Source organism: Geotrypetes seraphini, chromosome 9, assembly GCF_902459505.1.
Source record: "Geotrypetes seraphini chromosome 9, aGeoSer1.1, whole genome shotgun sequence".
NCBI classification, from domain to species: domain Eukaryota; kingdom Metazoa; phylum Chordata; class Amphibia; order Gymnophiona; family Dermophiidae; genus Geotrypetes; species Geotrypetes seraphini.
The window spans coordinates 144,390,919-144,408,387 of record NC_047092.1 but is presented as its reverse complement, the minus strand read 5'-3'; the positions used below and the strand labels follow the sequence as shown (position 1 = coordinate 144,408,387).

General features: G+C 44.1%; 1 protein-coding gene across 1 annotated transcript in view; it reads left to right on the top strand.

Annotated features, from left to right (window-relative positions):
* The window catches only part of FARSB (phenylalanyl-tRNA synthetase subunit beta), a 125,693-nt gene that overhangs the window by 20,710 nt on the left and 87,514 nt on the right, over positions 1 to 17,469 (top strand). The window contains exons 6-7 of the mRNA XM_033959660.1: positions 892 to 1,042; positions 5,285 to 5,393. Coding sequence (XP_033815551.1) covers positions 892 to 1,042; positions 5,285 to 5,393 — 260 coding nt within the window. The remainder of the gene's footprint in view (positions 1 to 891; positions 1,043 to 5,284; positions 5,394 to 17,469) is intronic.

The window sequence follows — 17,469 nt, the reverse complement described above, 5'->3', positions numbered from 1 at the left end:
GTTCCTGAGTTGCCTTTCAATTAAAAGAAGCCCACCTCCTGTGTATTTATGCTACAAGGTTATTTAAATCTCTATCATTTCCCTTCTGCTTTTCCTCGAAGTATATGAATTGTGATCTAAGTCTCTCTCCATTCACCCCTCTTCCATCAGCATCTGCCTCCTTTCTCTCCCTCCAATCCAATTCCATTCAGTATCCTGCCCCCTTCTGTCTCTCTCCCCCTTTCCCTGCACACCAATTCCATCAGCATCTGCCCCCTTTCTCTCCCTCCACCACCCTTCCATACCAGTATCAAAAGCCTGAACAAAGAAGTATGTTTTAAGCAATTTCCAAAACTGTAAAACACTTTTACAGAATCATATTACTCCAGGTGTCTCGTTCCATAAAATTGGGCCTGCAGTTGAAAAGCAAGATTTTCTAGTGTTAACATACGTATTTCACTTCATCCCTTTTATGTACATCTAATAACATACAATTTTCCGATCTTAACGTTCTGCTTAGTCTATACATTGTCAAATATATGATCAGATAGGTAAGATACCATGAATCCCTTGTTGAATTATTTTCAAAATTTTAAATTGTACTCTATAAATTGGTTAACCAATGCAGTTTCTGTAAAATTGGAGTAATACGTTTGAAGTGGGATTTTCCCATCAGTTGACATGACATTCTTCAGTGGTTGCTACATTAAAAAAAAAAAATTTAGTATTTAGTTCTGGTAAGACTAACACGTTTCTCTAATTAGAAATGTTACTTGAAAATTTGTAGTTTGATCTAGGACATGTTCTACTTTAAAAAAATGGTTTGTTAACAAATGGTTGTACATGTTCTTAGATGATGAATGCCTGGAGGATATGAACTGTACTGTCTGTCTGTTTTGTTTTTCTCCTCAGGAAGAGATCATTAGTTGCAATTGGTACCCATGACCTGGACACTATCACTGGGCCATTCACCTACAGAGCTAGACCACCTTCTCAAATTAAATTCAAGCCACTGAACCAGACCAATGAATTTACAGCTTCAGAGCTAATGGACTTGTACAGGGTAAATAATATTCTAATATTCTTTAGCTGCTAAACCATGCCCCCCCCTCACCCCTCCTGCATAGCTTGTTTAGGTAAGATGGAGCCACAGTTGATGATGAAAAACAAGTGGGCCACACATTCAGGGTGGCTGCTGATTAAGCACATTTACATTTAAGATGGTAAGTACTTCTCCCATAATAAAGTAGCCAAAGTAACCCAAATGTTGAATCTAATATCAGCCACTTTAAGGGCTCTTTTGCTAAAGCCTTTAGGATGCGCTAAGAGCCATGTGCCTCAGGACATGTGGAGGGGCATAATCGAAAGGAACGTTTAAGTCCGTTTTTGTCTTAAGTTACAAGTCGTCCAAAGTAAAAAACAACCTAGGACACATTTTCGCAAAATACATCCAAAATTTTTTTTGTTTCAAAAATCGTCTAACTATACATCCTGCCGATCTGATCGTCCAAATCGCTAAATCATCTATCTTTATACCACATTTTTGTCCAACTTTTTGTCCAAGTCAAAAACGCCTAGAATAAGCCCTGTTGGATGTGGGAGGGGGTCTGCAAAGTGATGGACTGAACATCCAGACATGGCACCTAAATAGTGGGGTACCTTACAGGGCACTGCTGTGAACGTCACAAAAAGGGTGCCATGTCTTCTCCTCACTATAGCTCTCTTATAGGTCATGGTGAGCCCCCCAAACCACCTCCAGAATCCCCTAGACCCACTTATCTACCACCCTAACAGCCCTTATGGCTGCAGGAGCCACTTATATGCCAGTAAAAAAGGATTTTGGGGGTGTATAGGGGAGTGCACATGTTTCAGTATCAATGCAGTGATTACAGGGGCTTATGGGCATGGGTCCTTCTCTCCATGAGTCCCTAACCCACCCTCAAGACAGCTTAAGCCGCCTCTGTGCTGGACGACTAGGCTTTCCTATGCCAGGCTGCCAGGTGATGATGGTCTGAATTTTAAAGGTGTGATTAATATTTTTATGGGGATGAGGGGGCAGTGATCACTGGGGTAGTGTGTGGGGGTCTGTTTTATGTGTTTGCAGTGCTTATCTGGTGACTTTAGGTGGCTTTTTGTGACTTAGACCATGTTTTACATGGTCTACGTCACAACGTCCAAGTTCCGTTGATCCTGGGCTGTATAACTTTTGGTTATATATGCTGTACGACTAAGTCTAAGCCGGCCCATGTCCCGCCCAACTCCCACCTTCGACACTCCTCCTGAAATGCCCCGTTTAGCTTTGGTCGTTCAGCGGCATAATTTCTAGGTCGTTTAGAAATACATCCAAAATCTGTTTTGATTATCGGCACTTGGATGTATTTTGACAATGTTCATCCAAGTGCCTACTTAGGCTGGTTTTTGGACGTTTTTCTCTTTTGATTATGAGCCCCATAGCATTTAGTATGCACCAACCTTTAGTAAAAAGGCCTCGTAGTTTCTTATACTTTGAGAAATAAAAAAAAAACCAAAAGAAATAAGGTAATACCTTTTTTTATTGGACTAACCGTTAGTCACTAACCCAAAGCATTTTATGATGAGCTTTCAAAGGTAATCCTTCTTCTTCAGATCAGAAATAAGCACATAATTGACAAATATCAGTATATATAAGGAAAACATGAAAGCATTTTGTTTGTGTGTTTTCATTGGTAACTCAAGGTTAGTTGCATTTCAGTTTTGGTATCTAATAAACCCTCTGGGGACAATGAAGTAATCCAAAAGGACTAATTACTCAAAATTTTCTCACACTTTCCACCTAATTCTTTAAGCTTGTTTAAATTTGTTCACACATTTTTGCACTTAGCACACAAAATTGTGTGCTCAGGTTATAGAATACCACCACTTAATTGTTAAACTCAATTGGTATTATTTAATTGGCTATAATTTGTGCTAATTTGCATTTACACAAGTAACTGCACTTTGTTGGTATTCTGTAACTGTGGAGGGGCATAATCAAAACATACGTCTAAATCTGATTTGGGCATAAGGCATTAGACGCCCAAAGTCAGCTGTGGGAAAATGCCCATTTTTGAAAAATATGTCTAGAATATTTTTTTTATTTTTTTTTTTTGAAAACCGTCTATCTGAACATCCAGGCTATTGTTCGTCCAGACTGCCAGGACGTCTATCCTTACACCACATTTTTGACCAAAATTTCGTCCAAGTCACAAATACCCTGAACAAAGACAATTTGGACATGGGAAGGGCCAATCTTGTAATGGACTGGCCATCCAGACATGGCAACAGAGCAGCGGAGCACCTTAAGGCACTGCTGTGAACTTCACAAAAAGGGTACCAGATAAACATCTTACTAGAACTTCCTTTTAGGTTATGGTGAGCCCCCCAAAACCACTACACCCACCTGTCTACAACCCCAATAGCCCTTATGGCTGCAAGTGGCACCTATATGGCAGTAAAGTAGGGTTTGGGGGGGAAGGTTTGGTGGATGCACATGTTACATCATAAATGTATTGGTTAACCCTTTCAGGACCATAAGGATCGTAGGCCAATTTTTGTGGTTTTGACGACATTTTTATGGTAAAAAGGGCTTGCAGATGCCAAAAAATTGATTTATTTTGTGAAATATCATTATTTTTTTAAAAAAAAATCACACTTCTGGCTTATGGACAGTGTGGCAAGTGAATCTTCTCGTCAATCTGGCAACGACGCTAATGAATGAATGTCGGAACCAGTTTGTTTACATAAAGGCAGTATCATATGGAATCCGTACATATCAAATTTAGAACTGTAGACTATCCCAATCAAAATTTATAGGATTTTAAAGTTATGGGACAAATATGTCCCTTGGTCCTGAAAGGGTTAAAGTGGCTTTTGGGCCTGGGTCCTCCTCTCTATGGTCCATTAGCCCCCCCCCCCCCCAGGCTATTTAAGACACCTGTGTGCAGCTCTACTAGGCTTTCCTATAGCAGGTGCTGATGTTCTGGAAACAGGTATGTACTTTTTTATTCTGATCTTTGTGGGGGGTGTGAGGGAGTCAGTAAACACTGGGGGAGTATATGGGGGTCTTTACTTTGTCTCTGCAGTGGTTATCTGGTCACTTTGTGTACCTTTTTGGTACTTATATCTGTTTTTACATGGTCTAACTCACAACGTTTAAGTTTCATCCAGGATGTCTAGTAAAACATTCGATTATCCCTGCAGGACGAATAAATCTAGATCGGCTCCCATCCCACCCACATACTGCCCTAACCACTCCTCCAGATACGCCCCTTTCAGCTCTGGGCACGCAGCGGCATTCAGAGGCATAAAAAGTTGCAGCACATCCAGAAAGTCGGTTTGATTATTGGCACTTGGACGGATTTTTAGATGTGTTTAAGTTTTGATTATGAGCTTCTTAGCCTACAAATTCTATAGAGTGCAATTGCAAGGAGAGGGGTGTGTGGAAATGAGGGGCATGAATGGGCATTGGTATGACCAGCACATAATTGCTAAGATTATAGAATATTGCCAGTTGTTCACGAGCATTTACATCTGACTTTGACATAGCATTAAACAGTTACGCCTAGGTGTGTAAATACAGACTTATGCTAATATTCAATTATAGCAATTACAAAATAGAATTTGCACTTCATGTGTATCATCCTGCAACCTGTTGAGAACTACTCCTTTGTGACTTGGGAAAATGCTTAGTAAAGAAAGCCGTAAGATTGTTAAGTGCGTTAGCACGCACTAACCGCTGAAGATGTCCATAGGAATATAATGGGGTCTTTAGCAGTTAGTGTGCACCAACACGATTGCACGTGCTTATGCACTAATGCCTTTTCATGAATTTCCCCCTTAGAGTGTAAGCTCTATTGAGTGGGGATTATCTCTTACATGTTTAATGTAGAGCTCTGCAGCACTATAGAAATTAGTGTATATCTGGCAGCACTATAGAAATTAGTAGTAGTAGTAGTAGAAACAGTGAAGGGTAAAATGATTTGCCCAGGGTTACTGGGAACATCAGCAGGATTTACACAGGCTTTCTTGGTTCTTGTCCCATTGCTCTATCAGATTATACATTTAGATCAGAGTACAATTTCCTAGTTATTTTCTTCTTTCCTTAACTGCACTAAAATGAAACAATACTTGAAATTCTGTTAATGATTTCCTGCAATTCGTCATTCTATACGATGATTCATATTGGGTGGTTTTGTCCATTTTCCTTTTCTAAATCAATTATGGAAAGGAGATCTGATTTGCTGCAGTCTTGTGACATTCTTGTGTCTTTGTTTCTCAATCTCTGTAGACTGACAGCCATCTTCGCCATTACTTGCATATTATTGAGAAAGAACCAGTTTATCCAGTCATTTATGACAGTAATGGTGTGGTCCTATCCATGCCACCCATCATCAATGGTAAGATAGTCGTTTATTTCTTTGTCTGCTTCACTGACATACTTCTGATTGCTGACTTGATCTTGCTTACTGAAGATCTCACCAGGAAAATGATAGCCAATCCATGTTCCGAAGGTTTGCTTTTTATCTAATCTGATCAAATGGTCTTAATAGTTAAGATGAATATGCAGACAGAGGAGGCAAGCGAGATGTAAAACCAACCAGTAGTTACATTTATTGAGTTGACATATCAAATTCAAAGTTCGCATATCTGGCGCGTTCGATAGTGAAGACACCACACACTCTGTTTCAGTACACCTCGTTTTTGGTTTTATGCTTAAGTCACATATTGTCCCCCGAAGAAGGCATTTTTAGTGCCGAAACTCAGATCCAAGTCGGGACTCTCACTGGACACAGTTGGACTTACAGCGAAAGATTAGAGAAACTGGGCCTCTTATCCCTCGAACAGAGGAGATTGAGAGGGGACATGATCGAAACATTCAAGGTACTGAAGGGAATAGACTTAGTAGATAAGGGCAGGTTGTTCATCCTCTCCAAGGTAGGGAGAACGAAAGGGCATTCTCTAAAGTTGAAAGGGATAGATTCCGTATGAACGTAAGGAAGTTCTTCTTCACCCAGAGAGTGGTAGAAAACTGGAACGCTCTTCCGGAGTCTGTCATAGGGGAAAACACCCTCCAGGGATTCAAGACAAAGTTAGACAAGTTCCTGCTGAACCAGAACTTACGCAGGTAGGGCTAGTCTCAGTTAGGGCACTGGTCTTTGACCAGAGGGCTGCCGCGTGAGCAGACTGTTGGGCACGATGGACCACCGGTCTGACCCAGCAGTGGCAATTCTTATGTTCTTATGTCCCAGATATGTGAACTTCTGAATTTGATATATCAATTTAATAAACGTAACTGCTGATTGGTTTTACACATCTCGCTTGCCTCCTCCGTCTGCTTATTCATTTTCCCGAGGCAAGAACTCTTCTTTCTATTCTACTGCATTGTGAACTTAATAGTTAAGAGCCAGATTTATGGTGTAGGAAGTTGTCTCAATTTGCATGAACAATTTGAAAATCATTCCGCTTGTTCAGATTGTTTTGAGTAATTTGAAAATCATGCATGTTGCTTAAGGATGGGGATAGCAGTTTTCAGAAGCCATTTTCTGGGCAAATTCTGATTTATTTTTGAGCAGAGATTCTTGGGGATAAGATTTGCACTTATACACACATTTTATAACATACACTTAGGCCCTGATTCTCCAAAGTGCATCCCGATTTTAGGCGTCCTACAGCTGTCTAATCAGCCAATCGGGATGCACGTTTTTAAAAAAAAATGCTCCCCAGGCAAGACCGCAAGATGCCTAAGCTCGTCTAAGGGCCTTAGGCGGGCCTTAGGCTGAACCTAGGCGGCCCTACGCGTCTCCCTAGTAGAGGAGAAGCTTAAAATGTAGGCCAGCAAAATGCTGGCCTACATTGTAAGTAGACGCGGCCGCTATACATATCGCGGCAAGGGATCTCTCTGCCGCTATAAGTATAGCGGGCCGCGGCCCCCTGACCAGGAGGGTGCCCAAACCCTCTGCCCGAAGACGCACCCCCCCCCCGACACTACCGACCGCCCCCCCCCCGACAATATCGATAGCTGGCAGGAGGGTGCCCAATCCCTCCTGCCCGAAGACGCACCCCCCCCCGGCGCCAACAACCCCCAAAACTCCACTCCACCAAACCTGTTCTTAGATGGGTCTTGCACGTCTTGAGCCGGCAGGCACGCCTCGTCGAAATGAAGCGGGCCCGCCCCTTCCCGGCCCATCCCGCCGAAGCCTAAGGCCTGATTGGCCCAGGCTCTAGAAGCCTGGACCAATCAGACCTTAGGCATAGCGGGTCCGCCCATCCCCACTAAGTCTAAGGTCTGTTTGGCCAATCAGGCCTTAGATTAAGTGGGGATGGGCGGACCCGCTATGCCTAAGGCCTGATTGGTCCAGGCTTCTAGAGCCTGGGCCAATCAGGCCTTAGGCTTCGGCGGGATGGGCCGGGAAGGGGCGGGCCCGCTTCATTTCGACGAGGCGTGCCTGCCGGCTCAAGACGTGCAAGACCCATCTAAGAACAGGTTTGGTGGACTGGTTGGGGGTTGTTAGCGCCGGGGGGGGGGTGCGTCTTCGGGCAGGAGGGATTGGGCACCCTCCTGCCAGCTATTGATATTGTCAGGGGGGGGAGATCAGTAATGTCTGGGGGGCGGTCGGTAGTGTCGGGGGGGCGGTCGGTAGTGTATGGGGGGGGGGTGTCTTCGGGCAGAGGGTTTGGGCACCCTCCTGGTCAGGGGGCCGCGGCTCGCTATACTTATAGCGGCAGAGAGATCCCTTGCTGCGATAAGTGTAGCGGGCCGTGTCTAATCTAACCCGTTTCTCTAACCCGCGTCTGTAACATGGACGCCGGTTACAGAATCGGGGTTTAGTTTAGGCCGATTCTGAATAGGACGCCTCTCCCGGGCATCCTATTCAGAATCAGGGCCTAGGTGTCTTGCGGGCCTCTCCTTCAATATAGGCGGCCTGCCTGGGGAGCATTTTTTTTAAAAAAACGTGCATCCCGATTGGCTGATTAGACAGCTGTAGGACGCCTACAGCTGCCTAAAATCGGGACGCACTTTTAGAGAATCAGGCCCTTACTCCCTAATTCTATAATTTTAGTATCTAAATGTAACAACAAAAAAAGGGGATCCAAAAAAGATCTGCAGAAAAAATCAGCCAGGAGCAACCAAAACAAAACTGCAGACTGTGTACAAGATGTAGGCAAATTTTAATATGACAAGAACACAATATATAAAACCCTTTTACCAATAAAGGGACCCGACACGGTCCGTGTTTCGGACAAACCTTCGTCAGGGGTCCATGGTAAAATAGGGGGGCTAAAAAATGCCACAAAAAAATGAAGAATCTCGACGGGATGCCTGTGTGTATCAAGTTCGCCAAAAAGCCAACAGCAGTAAAGCGTATCAAAAAGAGTTTCTAAATGTAAGCATCATCTGCATGCTAAAATTATAGAATTGTAGGTAAATATGTACCATAATTAGATTTTGAGCTCGCCAGGACAGATGGGGAAAATACTTACAGTACCTGATTATTATTCAGTTTATTATTTTTTTTTTTCTTCATTCAATTATAATTTTATTCCACACACACAGGAAAAACATAAAGCATATCCACATTTCCAATAATATAAAGAAACAAAACTAATACATCGCTTCCTAGCCCACATCTCAAAGAAAGAAAAAACAACATAAATTTAAAGAAAACAAAAGGGCAATCTAAGGATTCACATCCATTAATAGTTAGCAATAATTTTGTATGAACTCACTTTCACATTTTTCATAAAGAAAATTTCTAACTCTAATGCTTCCAAAAAACATAATCTTTTCCTTGAAAAGTTATAAGACATGTGCAGGAATATTTGTGGTAAAACTCATGACTTCAAAGCCAAAATAGCCTTTTGTTTGAGCTGAGAGCTCTGCAAACATCAAGAAAAACATTTATTTTAGTTCCTCAAAAACTCTCTTTTTTTTTTTTTTTTAAAGAAATTTTTCATTACTGCAGGTGATTGAGGCCAGCAGCGTGTCAGATTTTAAGAGAAAATGGGATATTCACATGGGATCTCTAAGGGGGTGAAATCAGGGGGGCGGGTATTTGGAATGGGCAGACTTGGTGGGCTATAGCCCTTTTCTGCCGTCATTTTCTATGTTTCTGTGTTTCTACTAATGATTTTTCACTCTCATTAGTGAAAGTAACTAAAAGGATTAACTTAGAGGTGATTATATGATGTGAATCCTCAAATCAACTTCAGAAGTCACCAATTTATCTATCTCTATCTGCTCATCTTGGAGTTTATTTTTGAAGGCAAATAATAGCAGTTACTAAACATCAGAATTTCAGAATTTGTCAATTTTAAAACCTCTTTGAGATATTTCCTTAGTAAAATCTCAGGAGATAACAAATTGATATAAAAGTTAAAAAATGAAGCTTGCAAATCCTGCGTGCATTTTCCATCATCTCTAACCTAGAATGAATAATACCTGAAATGGAGGTAGCCTACGGGGTAGCTACCTGCGTTTGCACTTCTGAAAGCCTTTTATCCAGTAATTTTATATTTGAATCTACATTCACAAATTTATCTACAACTTCTTCAGAAAAAGATGCAGTCTGAGAAATTACAGATTTAAACTACCCATCGAAATGATTATTTTGATTCAAAGTCCAAATGATTATTTGGACCCAAAGTTATGTCCTTTGCCACCTCCTCTTTAGCAGGCTCTTCAGAAAATTTTAGCTAACTGAATAGCTACATGAATTTTTGTCAAATAAATTAAAGTAGCTGGATTAATTTGAGTCTGCTGGGGAGTTAGGGAAACTTTCAGTCAGAAATTGAAGTGGAAGGGGTGGAGTTCTATCTGATGAGCTCGGAGAAGCTTCAAATGAAGACAGTACTTGAAATCCAGTTGTTTCTTTTCCAGATATTGATGTTAAACGAACTTGTCCATAGGCCCCAAAGTAATGGGTGTAGAGATCTTTGGCTTTGCCACTCCTTTATGTTTCCCCCTTTCCAAAGGGGGGAAAAGAGAGAAAAAAAGGAAAGAAAGGAAATAAATAATAATCAAAAAAACCTTCTTTAAGGAATCCCCTCTGAACTCCACAGAGCTCCAAGGACTCCCAAGGGCCCCTGTGGGTTTGGCCATGCCTGTGCCAAACCCACAGGGGCATACCAGTAAAATAGCCCTGAGGAAAGGCCCCGATGGAGGTTAAGGGCTGTCCAGTCCGGTGCCTACTGGAGTTAGGCATCAGAACCTTGGGTCCCAGTTCTCGGCTCCTCCTCCTCTTAGATAAGAACTAACACCAACAATTTATACTTTCCCCACTATTCAATGTATTGTACGCCTCTTTGCTATCTATGAAGGAAAGGTGGTATATCAAATAAAAATAACCATAACCATATTACTCAGTAATTATCCTCATCTCACCTGCCAAGGGTATGACATGCACTTATATTTGGCTCTAAGCCTGAGGTAATGTCTTCATACAAGAAGGAAAATTCTAAGGTGGAAAAATATATTACCTATTATAGAATAAAAATAATAATTAGCAAATATAGCAAGCAAGTTTTGCAAAATAGATACTAAGGATTACACAAAATTAGAAATCTTTATATATTCTGTTGCAGCACAGCTAAATAATGATTGCACTATGTGTCTAGTGGTTCTGAATGCTAGGGTTTTGCATCTGAACCCGCAAGTTGCTTCCAGAATGCTGTCAATCATCTTTTGAACTTCACCTCCTTCCCAGAGAACTGATCCTGCCCCCTCAGTTTTTTTTCTGCAGAGCAAGTTGCTCAGAATTGTTTCTGCTCTGTGGTTTTATTATTTTGGGGTATTTTTTCTAAGTGGTTGGAGGCTTGGTGCACAGAGGTTCCTACTTGTTGGGAATTCTGCCTGGGAGAAGACGCAAACTTGTGCTATAGAAATCTGCTGCTAGCAGGATCAGCCCTCAGGGACACCTAATTGCCAGCCTGCTTTTTTGTGTTTTTTTGAGCTCCGGGGCTTTTTGACCACGGCTGTCAAGCAGAGAACCACACTGTACCAGAGAAACTGCATACTGGGATAATAGTGGCATGGAATCGAACTGTCCTTCCTTGTCTATGTCAGACTGAACCTTCTGGCCAACTGTGTCCTCATCTGCTGAGGGGAGATCCCTTGCGCCACCACCTCTGTTATGCTGAATGCAGATGCTGAGGATCCTCGGCAGTTCAAATAGACATTCCACATAAGGCTTACAAAATTTGTGGTGAAGCTTTGTACTGGGGGTCTTGAGGATCCTGGCAGGATCTGTACCCTGTTATTCCCTTCGCTTCCAGGAAGTCATCCAGTCCCTTTTTGAACCCCAGAATTGTACTCTGTCTTATCACCTCTCCGGGAAGCGCATTCCAGGTGTCTACCACCCGCTGAGTGAAGAAGAACTTCCTTGCATTCGTTATGAATCTGTCTCCTCTCAGTTTTTCTGAATGACCTCTTGTTTTAGCTGTCCCTGCTAGTCTAAAGAATCTGCCCCTCTCCACCTTCTCTATGCCTTTCATGATTTTATAAGTCTGTATCATGTCCCCTCTCAGTCTCCGCTTTTCCAGGGTAAAGAGCCCCAGCCTAACTAACCGTTCGGCATATGAGAGGTTCTCCATACCCTTTATCATCCTCATTGCTCTCCTCTGGACCCTCTCGAGTATTGCCATGTCCTTCTTGAGGTATGGCGACCAGTATTGGACGCAGTATTCCAGATGTGGGCGCACCATTGCTCGATACAGTGGCAGGATAACTTCCTTCGTTCTGGTAGTGATACCTTTTTTGATAATGCCCAACATTCTGCTCACTTTTTTTGAGGCCACTGCACATTGCGCCGCCGGCTTCATTGTGTTATCCACCAATACCCCCAGATCTTTTTCTTGGCTGCCTTCCCCGAGTACCCTCCCTCCCATCGTACAGCTGTACATGGAGTTCCCCTTCCCTATGTGCAAGACCTTACATTTCTCCACATTGAAGCTCATCTGCCATTTTTTTGCCCACTCACTCAGTTTGTTCAGGTCGCTCTGCAGTTCTTTGCATTCCTCAACAGTTCTGACTCTGCTGGAGAGTTTTGTGTCATCTGCGAACTTGATAACTTCGTACTTCGTCCCCGTTTCTAGATCATTAATAAATATATTGAACAGCAGTGGTCCCAGCACTGACCACTCGTGACCCCCTAACCAGTCAGAGTAGTGCCCCTTTACTCCTACCCTCTGCTTCCTGTCCGTCAGCCAATTTTTGATCCATCTGTGCACGTCCCCTTCCACCCCGTGACTCCACAGTTTCTTCAGTAGGCGTTCATGGGGCATCTTGTCGAAGGCTTTTTGGAAATCTAGATATACGATGTCTACGGGGTCACCTTGGTCCAATTGTTTACTTATCCCCTCAAAGAAATGCAATAGATTCGTCTGGCATGATCGGCCTTTACAGAAACCATGCTGGCTTGATCTCATCAGATTATTTTTTTCTATATGCTCATTGATACCTTCCCTGATCAGTGATTCGGCCATCTTCCCCGGAACAGAGGTTAAGCTCACCAGTCTGTAGTTTCCCGGGTCGCCTCTCGATCCTTTCTTGAAGATCGGTGTAACATTCGCTATCTTCCAGTCCTCCGGGATTACCCATGTTCTCAGGGACAGGTTGCAAATATGCCGCAGTAACTATGCTGTTTCATCTCTGAGCTCTTTCAGTATTCTCGGGTGGATCCCGTCTGGGCCCGGAGCTTTGTCAGTTTTTAATCTATCTATCTGCTTGAGAACGTCTTCGAGGCTTACCTCCATGCATAATAATTTCCCCTCTTGATCTCCCCTGAAACTTTTTTCCGGATCTGGCACACTGGATGTGTCTTCTATTGTAAAGACCGACGAGAAGAACTCGTTTAGCCTACCAGCCACCTCTTTTTCCTCTTTCACCACTTCCTTCCGGTCACCCTCATCCAGGGGTCCCACCTCCTCCCTTGCTGGCTGTTTCCCTTTCACATATCGGAAAAATGGTTTGAAATTTCTTGCTTCTTTGGCCAGTCTCTCCTCATACTCTTTCTTGGCTTTCCTGACTACTCGGTGACATTGTTTTTGATGCTGCCTGTGCTCTCTCCAATTTCCTTCGGTTTTGTCTTTTTTCCACTGCCGAAATGATTTTTTCTTGTCTCCTATCTCTTTCTTTACTTCACTGGTTATCCATGCAGGGTCCTTCGTCTGATTCTTTTTGGATCCTTTCCTAAATCTTGATATATATAGGTTTTGCGCCTTGTTTACTGTGTCCTTGAATAGGGACCAGGCTTGCTCCACAGTCCGAGTTTCCTTGGAGCTGTTTCTGAGCTTCTTTCTCACCATTTGTCTCATGGCATCATAGTTCCCTTTCTTGAAGTTAAACGTTGTTGCCTTGGTTCTGTTTCCCTTAGGTAATCCTACTTGCACTTTGAACTGAATCATGTTGTGGTCACTGGTTCCTAGTGGTCCCAAGACCTCCACTCCCTTTGCGGGTCCTTTCAGCCCATTGAGGATCAGATCCAGAATCGCTGATCCTCTCGTTGGCGCCTCGACAAGTTGTTCCATGAAGCAGTCCTGAACAGCTTCCAGGAACTCCGTTTCCCTTGCACATTTTGAATTTCCAAGACACCAGTCTATACCAGGATAGTTGAAATCTCCCATAACTATGGTGTTTGGGTTTTTGTATTCCCTTCTCAGCTCGGCTACTTGATTGCTTTTGTACAAGCTGAGGGGCAGGAGCACTCACTGGGAAGGAGGTGGAGTTCAAAAGATGATTGACAGCATTCTGCAAGCTACTTGCAGGTTCAGATACAAAATTCTAGTGTTCAGGACCACTAGACATATCTACAAGAAAGAAGATTATCGAGTTAAAAACCTAATCTTTCTTTCCTTAGAAGATTCCACAATAGCAGCAAATATTAGGTTTGTCAACCATGGACCTAAGAATCCTAGAAAACTAGATATGCCCCTGAACTATAGGAAAGAACTCTCCTCTCACCTACTGTGGCTGACAGCATCTGGAGACTACTTCTGCTTGGTAATACATAACATCTTTCTTCTAGAGCTCTAGCTGTATTTTTCATAGCGAGTAGGACTAGACAGTTGGATATCTTCGGGGGTGAGCCAGACCAAGTCCTCTGCAGTGCTTGAGATGTCAGATTCTCTCAGTCTTAAACAGGAGCCATATATTCTCAGGTCCTGAAGAGTCTTCCCTGACTGCAAACAATTTTTACACAGAGCTATAATCCATAGTCATTTCTGACAATTCATTCTCTCTGAGGGATGCATTCACTATCGGATCTTCTCTTCTCTTGCTTGGACCCAAAACTCTCTACAAAGCCTGGTATTGGCTTTTCCCCAACAGTTCCCACATGACTTTTTTCTGGACCAATCAGCTATTATATGCATCTATCCTACAGATATTGTACTGCCTTGGATAAAGAGAGGCCTTTGGCCTTGCAGCTGATACTCCTTATTAGGGCTGATACAGGATGGCTTACTAACAAGGTGACTAATGAGGATTATATTATTACTAGTCTTATAGCCCGTTACATTAACGGGTGCTAGAATATATGAGTGTGTGTCTCTCTTTATTTCTTTCTCTCTCTCTCTCTCTCCTTAGCCGCTTTCTTTCTTTCTGTCTTTCTTTTTCCTTGGCTGTCCATCACCACCCCTTGCCTGCTCCCCCTGTCCATTTTCCCTTCATTTTACCTCTCCTGTGTCCACCACCACCCCCTTCACAGGTCTCCTTATGCAGCAGCAGCCCTTCTCCCTTTGTTTTACCTCCCCCCTATCCAGCAGCACCTTCCTTCTCCCCCTGTCCAACATTAGGCCTCCGTTCCTTTTTCTTCACCCCCCGTCCATCAGCACCTCTTTCCTTCTCCCCCTGTCCAGCAGTAGGCGTCCTTTACTTTTTCTCCCCCCATCTCCTTCTTATCCCTATGATACACTTACCTTGCTCTGCCCGTGATCAGAGGCTCCCGACAGCCGCCCAGTTGCACCCATTGGAAAAGTTCCCTCTGCGGCATCCCGCACCCCTCCTGACGCGACTCCCGCTGTCCCGCACCTGCCCCTGTGTCTTTCTTCTTGTCTTTCTGTGCCCCTTCCTCCGTCTGTATGTCCAAAGCAGCATTTCCTCCCCCCACACCAGTTCCCTGTGCACCTGCCCCTGTGTCTTTCTTCTTGTCTTTCTGTGTCCCTTCCTCCCTCTGTCTGTCTGTCCAAAGCAGCATTCCCTCCCCCCACACCAGTTCCCTGTGCACCTGCCCCTGTGTCTTTCTTTTTGTCTTTCTGTCTTCCTTCCTCCCTCTGTCTGTCTGTGCAAAGCTGCATTCCCTACCCCCACACCAGTTCCCTGTGCCTGCATTAGCGTTTTCTCTACCCTCTTTCCCTTCCCACAGTCGTGACTACAAACGCGGGCCTGAGTCCTTTGTCGCCCCCCCTTCCCTTCCCTTCCCGCGGGCCCGACTACACATGGCGATTTAAGCAGCGTGTCAGCACTCTTCACACGCTGCTTCGGGCCCTTCTACTGCCCTGATTTGCTCCGGACGTGCCAGAGTAAATCAGGGCAGTAGAAGGGCCCGAAGCAGCGTGTGAAGAGTGCTGACACGCTGCTTAAATCGCCAGTCGGGTCCGCGGTAAGGGAAGGGGGGGGGGGGCGGCAAATGAGTCGGGTCCCGGACAGCAGAAAGTTGCTGGGCTCCTCGGTGGGGGCGCTGAGTGGCCGCGATCCCTCTCCTCCCAGACCCCCCCCTGGAGGAACGGAGATCGATTTGCCGCCATTTTGAAGATCGTTCTGCCCTGCTCCTTGCCTTAGTATATTTTTAAGTTGAAAGACACGGCGGCGGCGGCTCCTCTCAAGATCCCCGACTGCATTGGACTTCCGACGCAGGTGGGGATCCTGAGAGGAGCCGCTGCCTGGTCTTTCAACTTAAAAATATAGTAAGGCAAGGAGCAGGGCAGAGCGAAGAACATTGATTCCCATAAGATCATCCACCTCGGGGGAGACAGCCGCCGTGTCCAACATCAGCCTCGGGGGAGGAGAGAGGACTTCAGGCAAGGAGCAGGGCAGATCAAAAAACAGCACGGGCCGACAGCCGCCGTGTCCGACATCTGTCTCTGGGGAGTCTCCGGCGCACTCCTATCTGAGATGCTGTACATCTCACGGAAAACGGACCCACGCGATGGAACTGCGCATGCGCGGCCTAGCGTTTTATTATATTAGATTTTGTCTTTTATGTGAGCCTCACTCCTTCAAAGTTCTCAGGAGAACCAGAGAACCAATGCAGGTATTTAGCATGTCTATAAATACTTACTCCTGGCAGAATTCTATGCAACTGCGCAATGCAGAATTTCTACAGAATTGTAGTGTGGTGTAGAATTCCCTTTTCCCACACAGAATCTTGACCATGTCAGCTTCTTCGAGTTGCGGTATTGGCAGCAATTCCCACAAGCTGCCTGTCATTAATACGGAAGTCTCTCTGCAGCAGAAGGGAGGCTTCCAGGTTAGTGGCAGGCAGCATGTGAGAGTTGCTGCTGATACCGTGACTTGAAGAAGCAAGCTTTAGAGTACAGGGGAAGATAGGAATAAAGGTTGCTAGCTCAGGGAGAGGGATGGGGTGAGAGGAAGGAAAGTTGTTAGCACAAATAAATTTGCAGAATTTACTAATTTTGTGCACCAAATTTAGAGGTTTTTTTGTGCAGAATTCCACCAGGAGTAAAATACTGTCAGTCAGAACCAGTGCTGCAGGACTTCTTGCAATAATAAAAAGCTCCAGTCCTAATTTAGGAATGGAGCTTTTTATTACGGGATATGATACGAGTTAATTGCATGAATGATTTTTAGTGTGCGGATTGAATTTGAATTAGTGATGTATGATTCCTTCTACACACAATAGTTTGTGACCTTTCAATTGGCATCTGCAGGAAGTCTTGCAGTGTCCATGATGGTATTGCTCAGAAAAAGATAGTTCATGGCTTAGACAGGCTTCAGGCCTGCAAAATGAGATAAGAGAACACCACTACAAAATACTAGTACTTGCGTGTGTGAATATAACATTCATGTGCATAAGTGCCAGTTGGGTGTTAAGCTGTTTTCTACAAACTGTGTACTGCATCACAGTAGTGTGCTGTGGCGAGCTTCCGGGTATGCCAAGAGAGGCGTTTTGTGTAGGTGAATTGGCTGACAACCTCTCCTGCTCTCCACACCTCCCGAACAGTGTAGTCATTTCAGGTTTAACAAACTCAGGGGCCCGTCTGGAGGGCCTCTGCATTTGCTCGGAAGTTGATGTGATGACATCACACAGCACATGACGTCATCGTGTCGATGTCTGCATGTGTGGAGACTAGTGGGCTTCGGCTTGGAAAAGTTTGTGAGACACTGCTACAAGCCTTAGCACATAACCCTTATAATGTGTAACTGCAAAGGGGAGGGTGTAGATATGGGTGGAGCATAGGTGGGCCCCACACGTAGACATGTAATTATAGAATACTACCGTGTTTCCCAAAAAATAA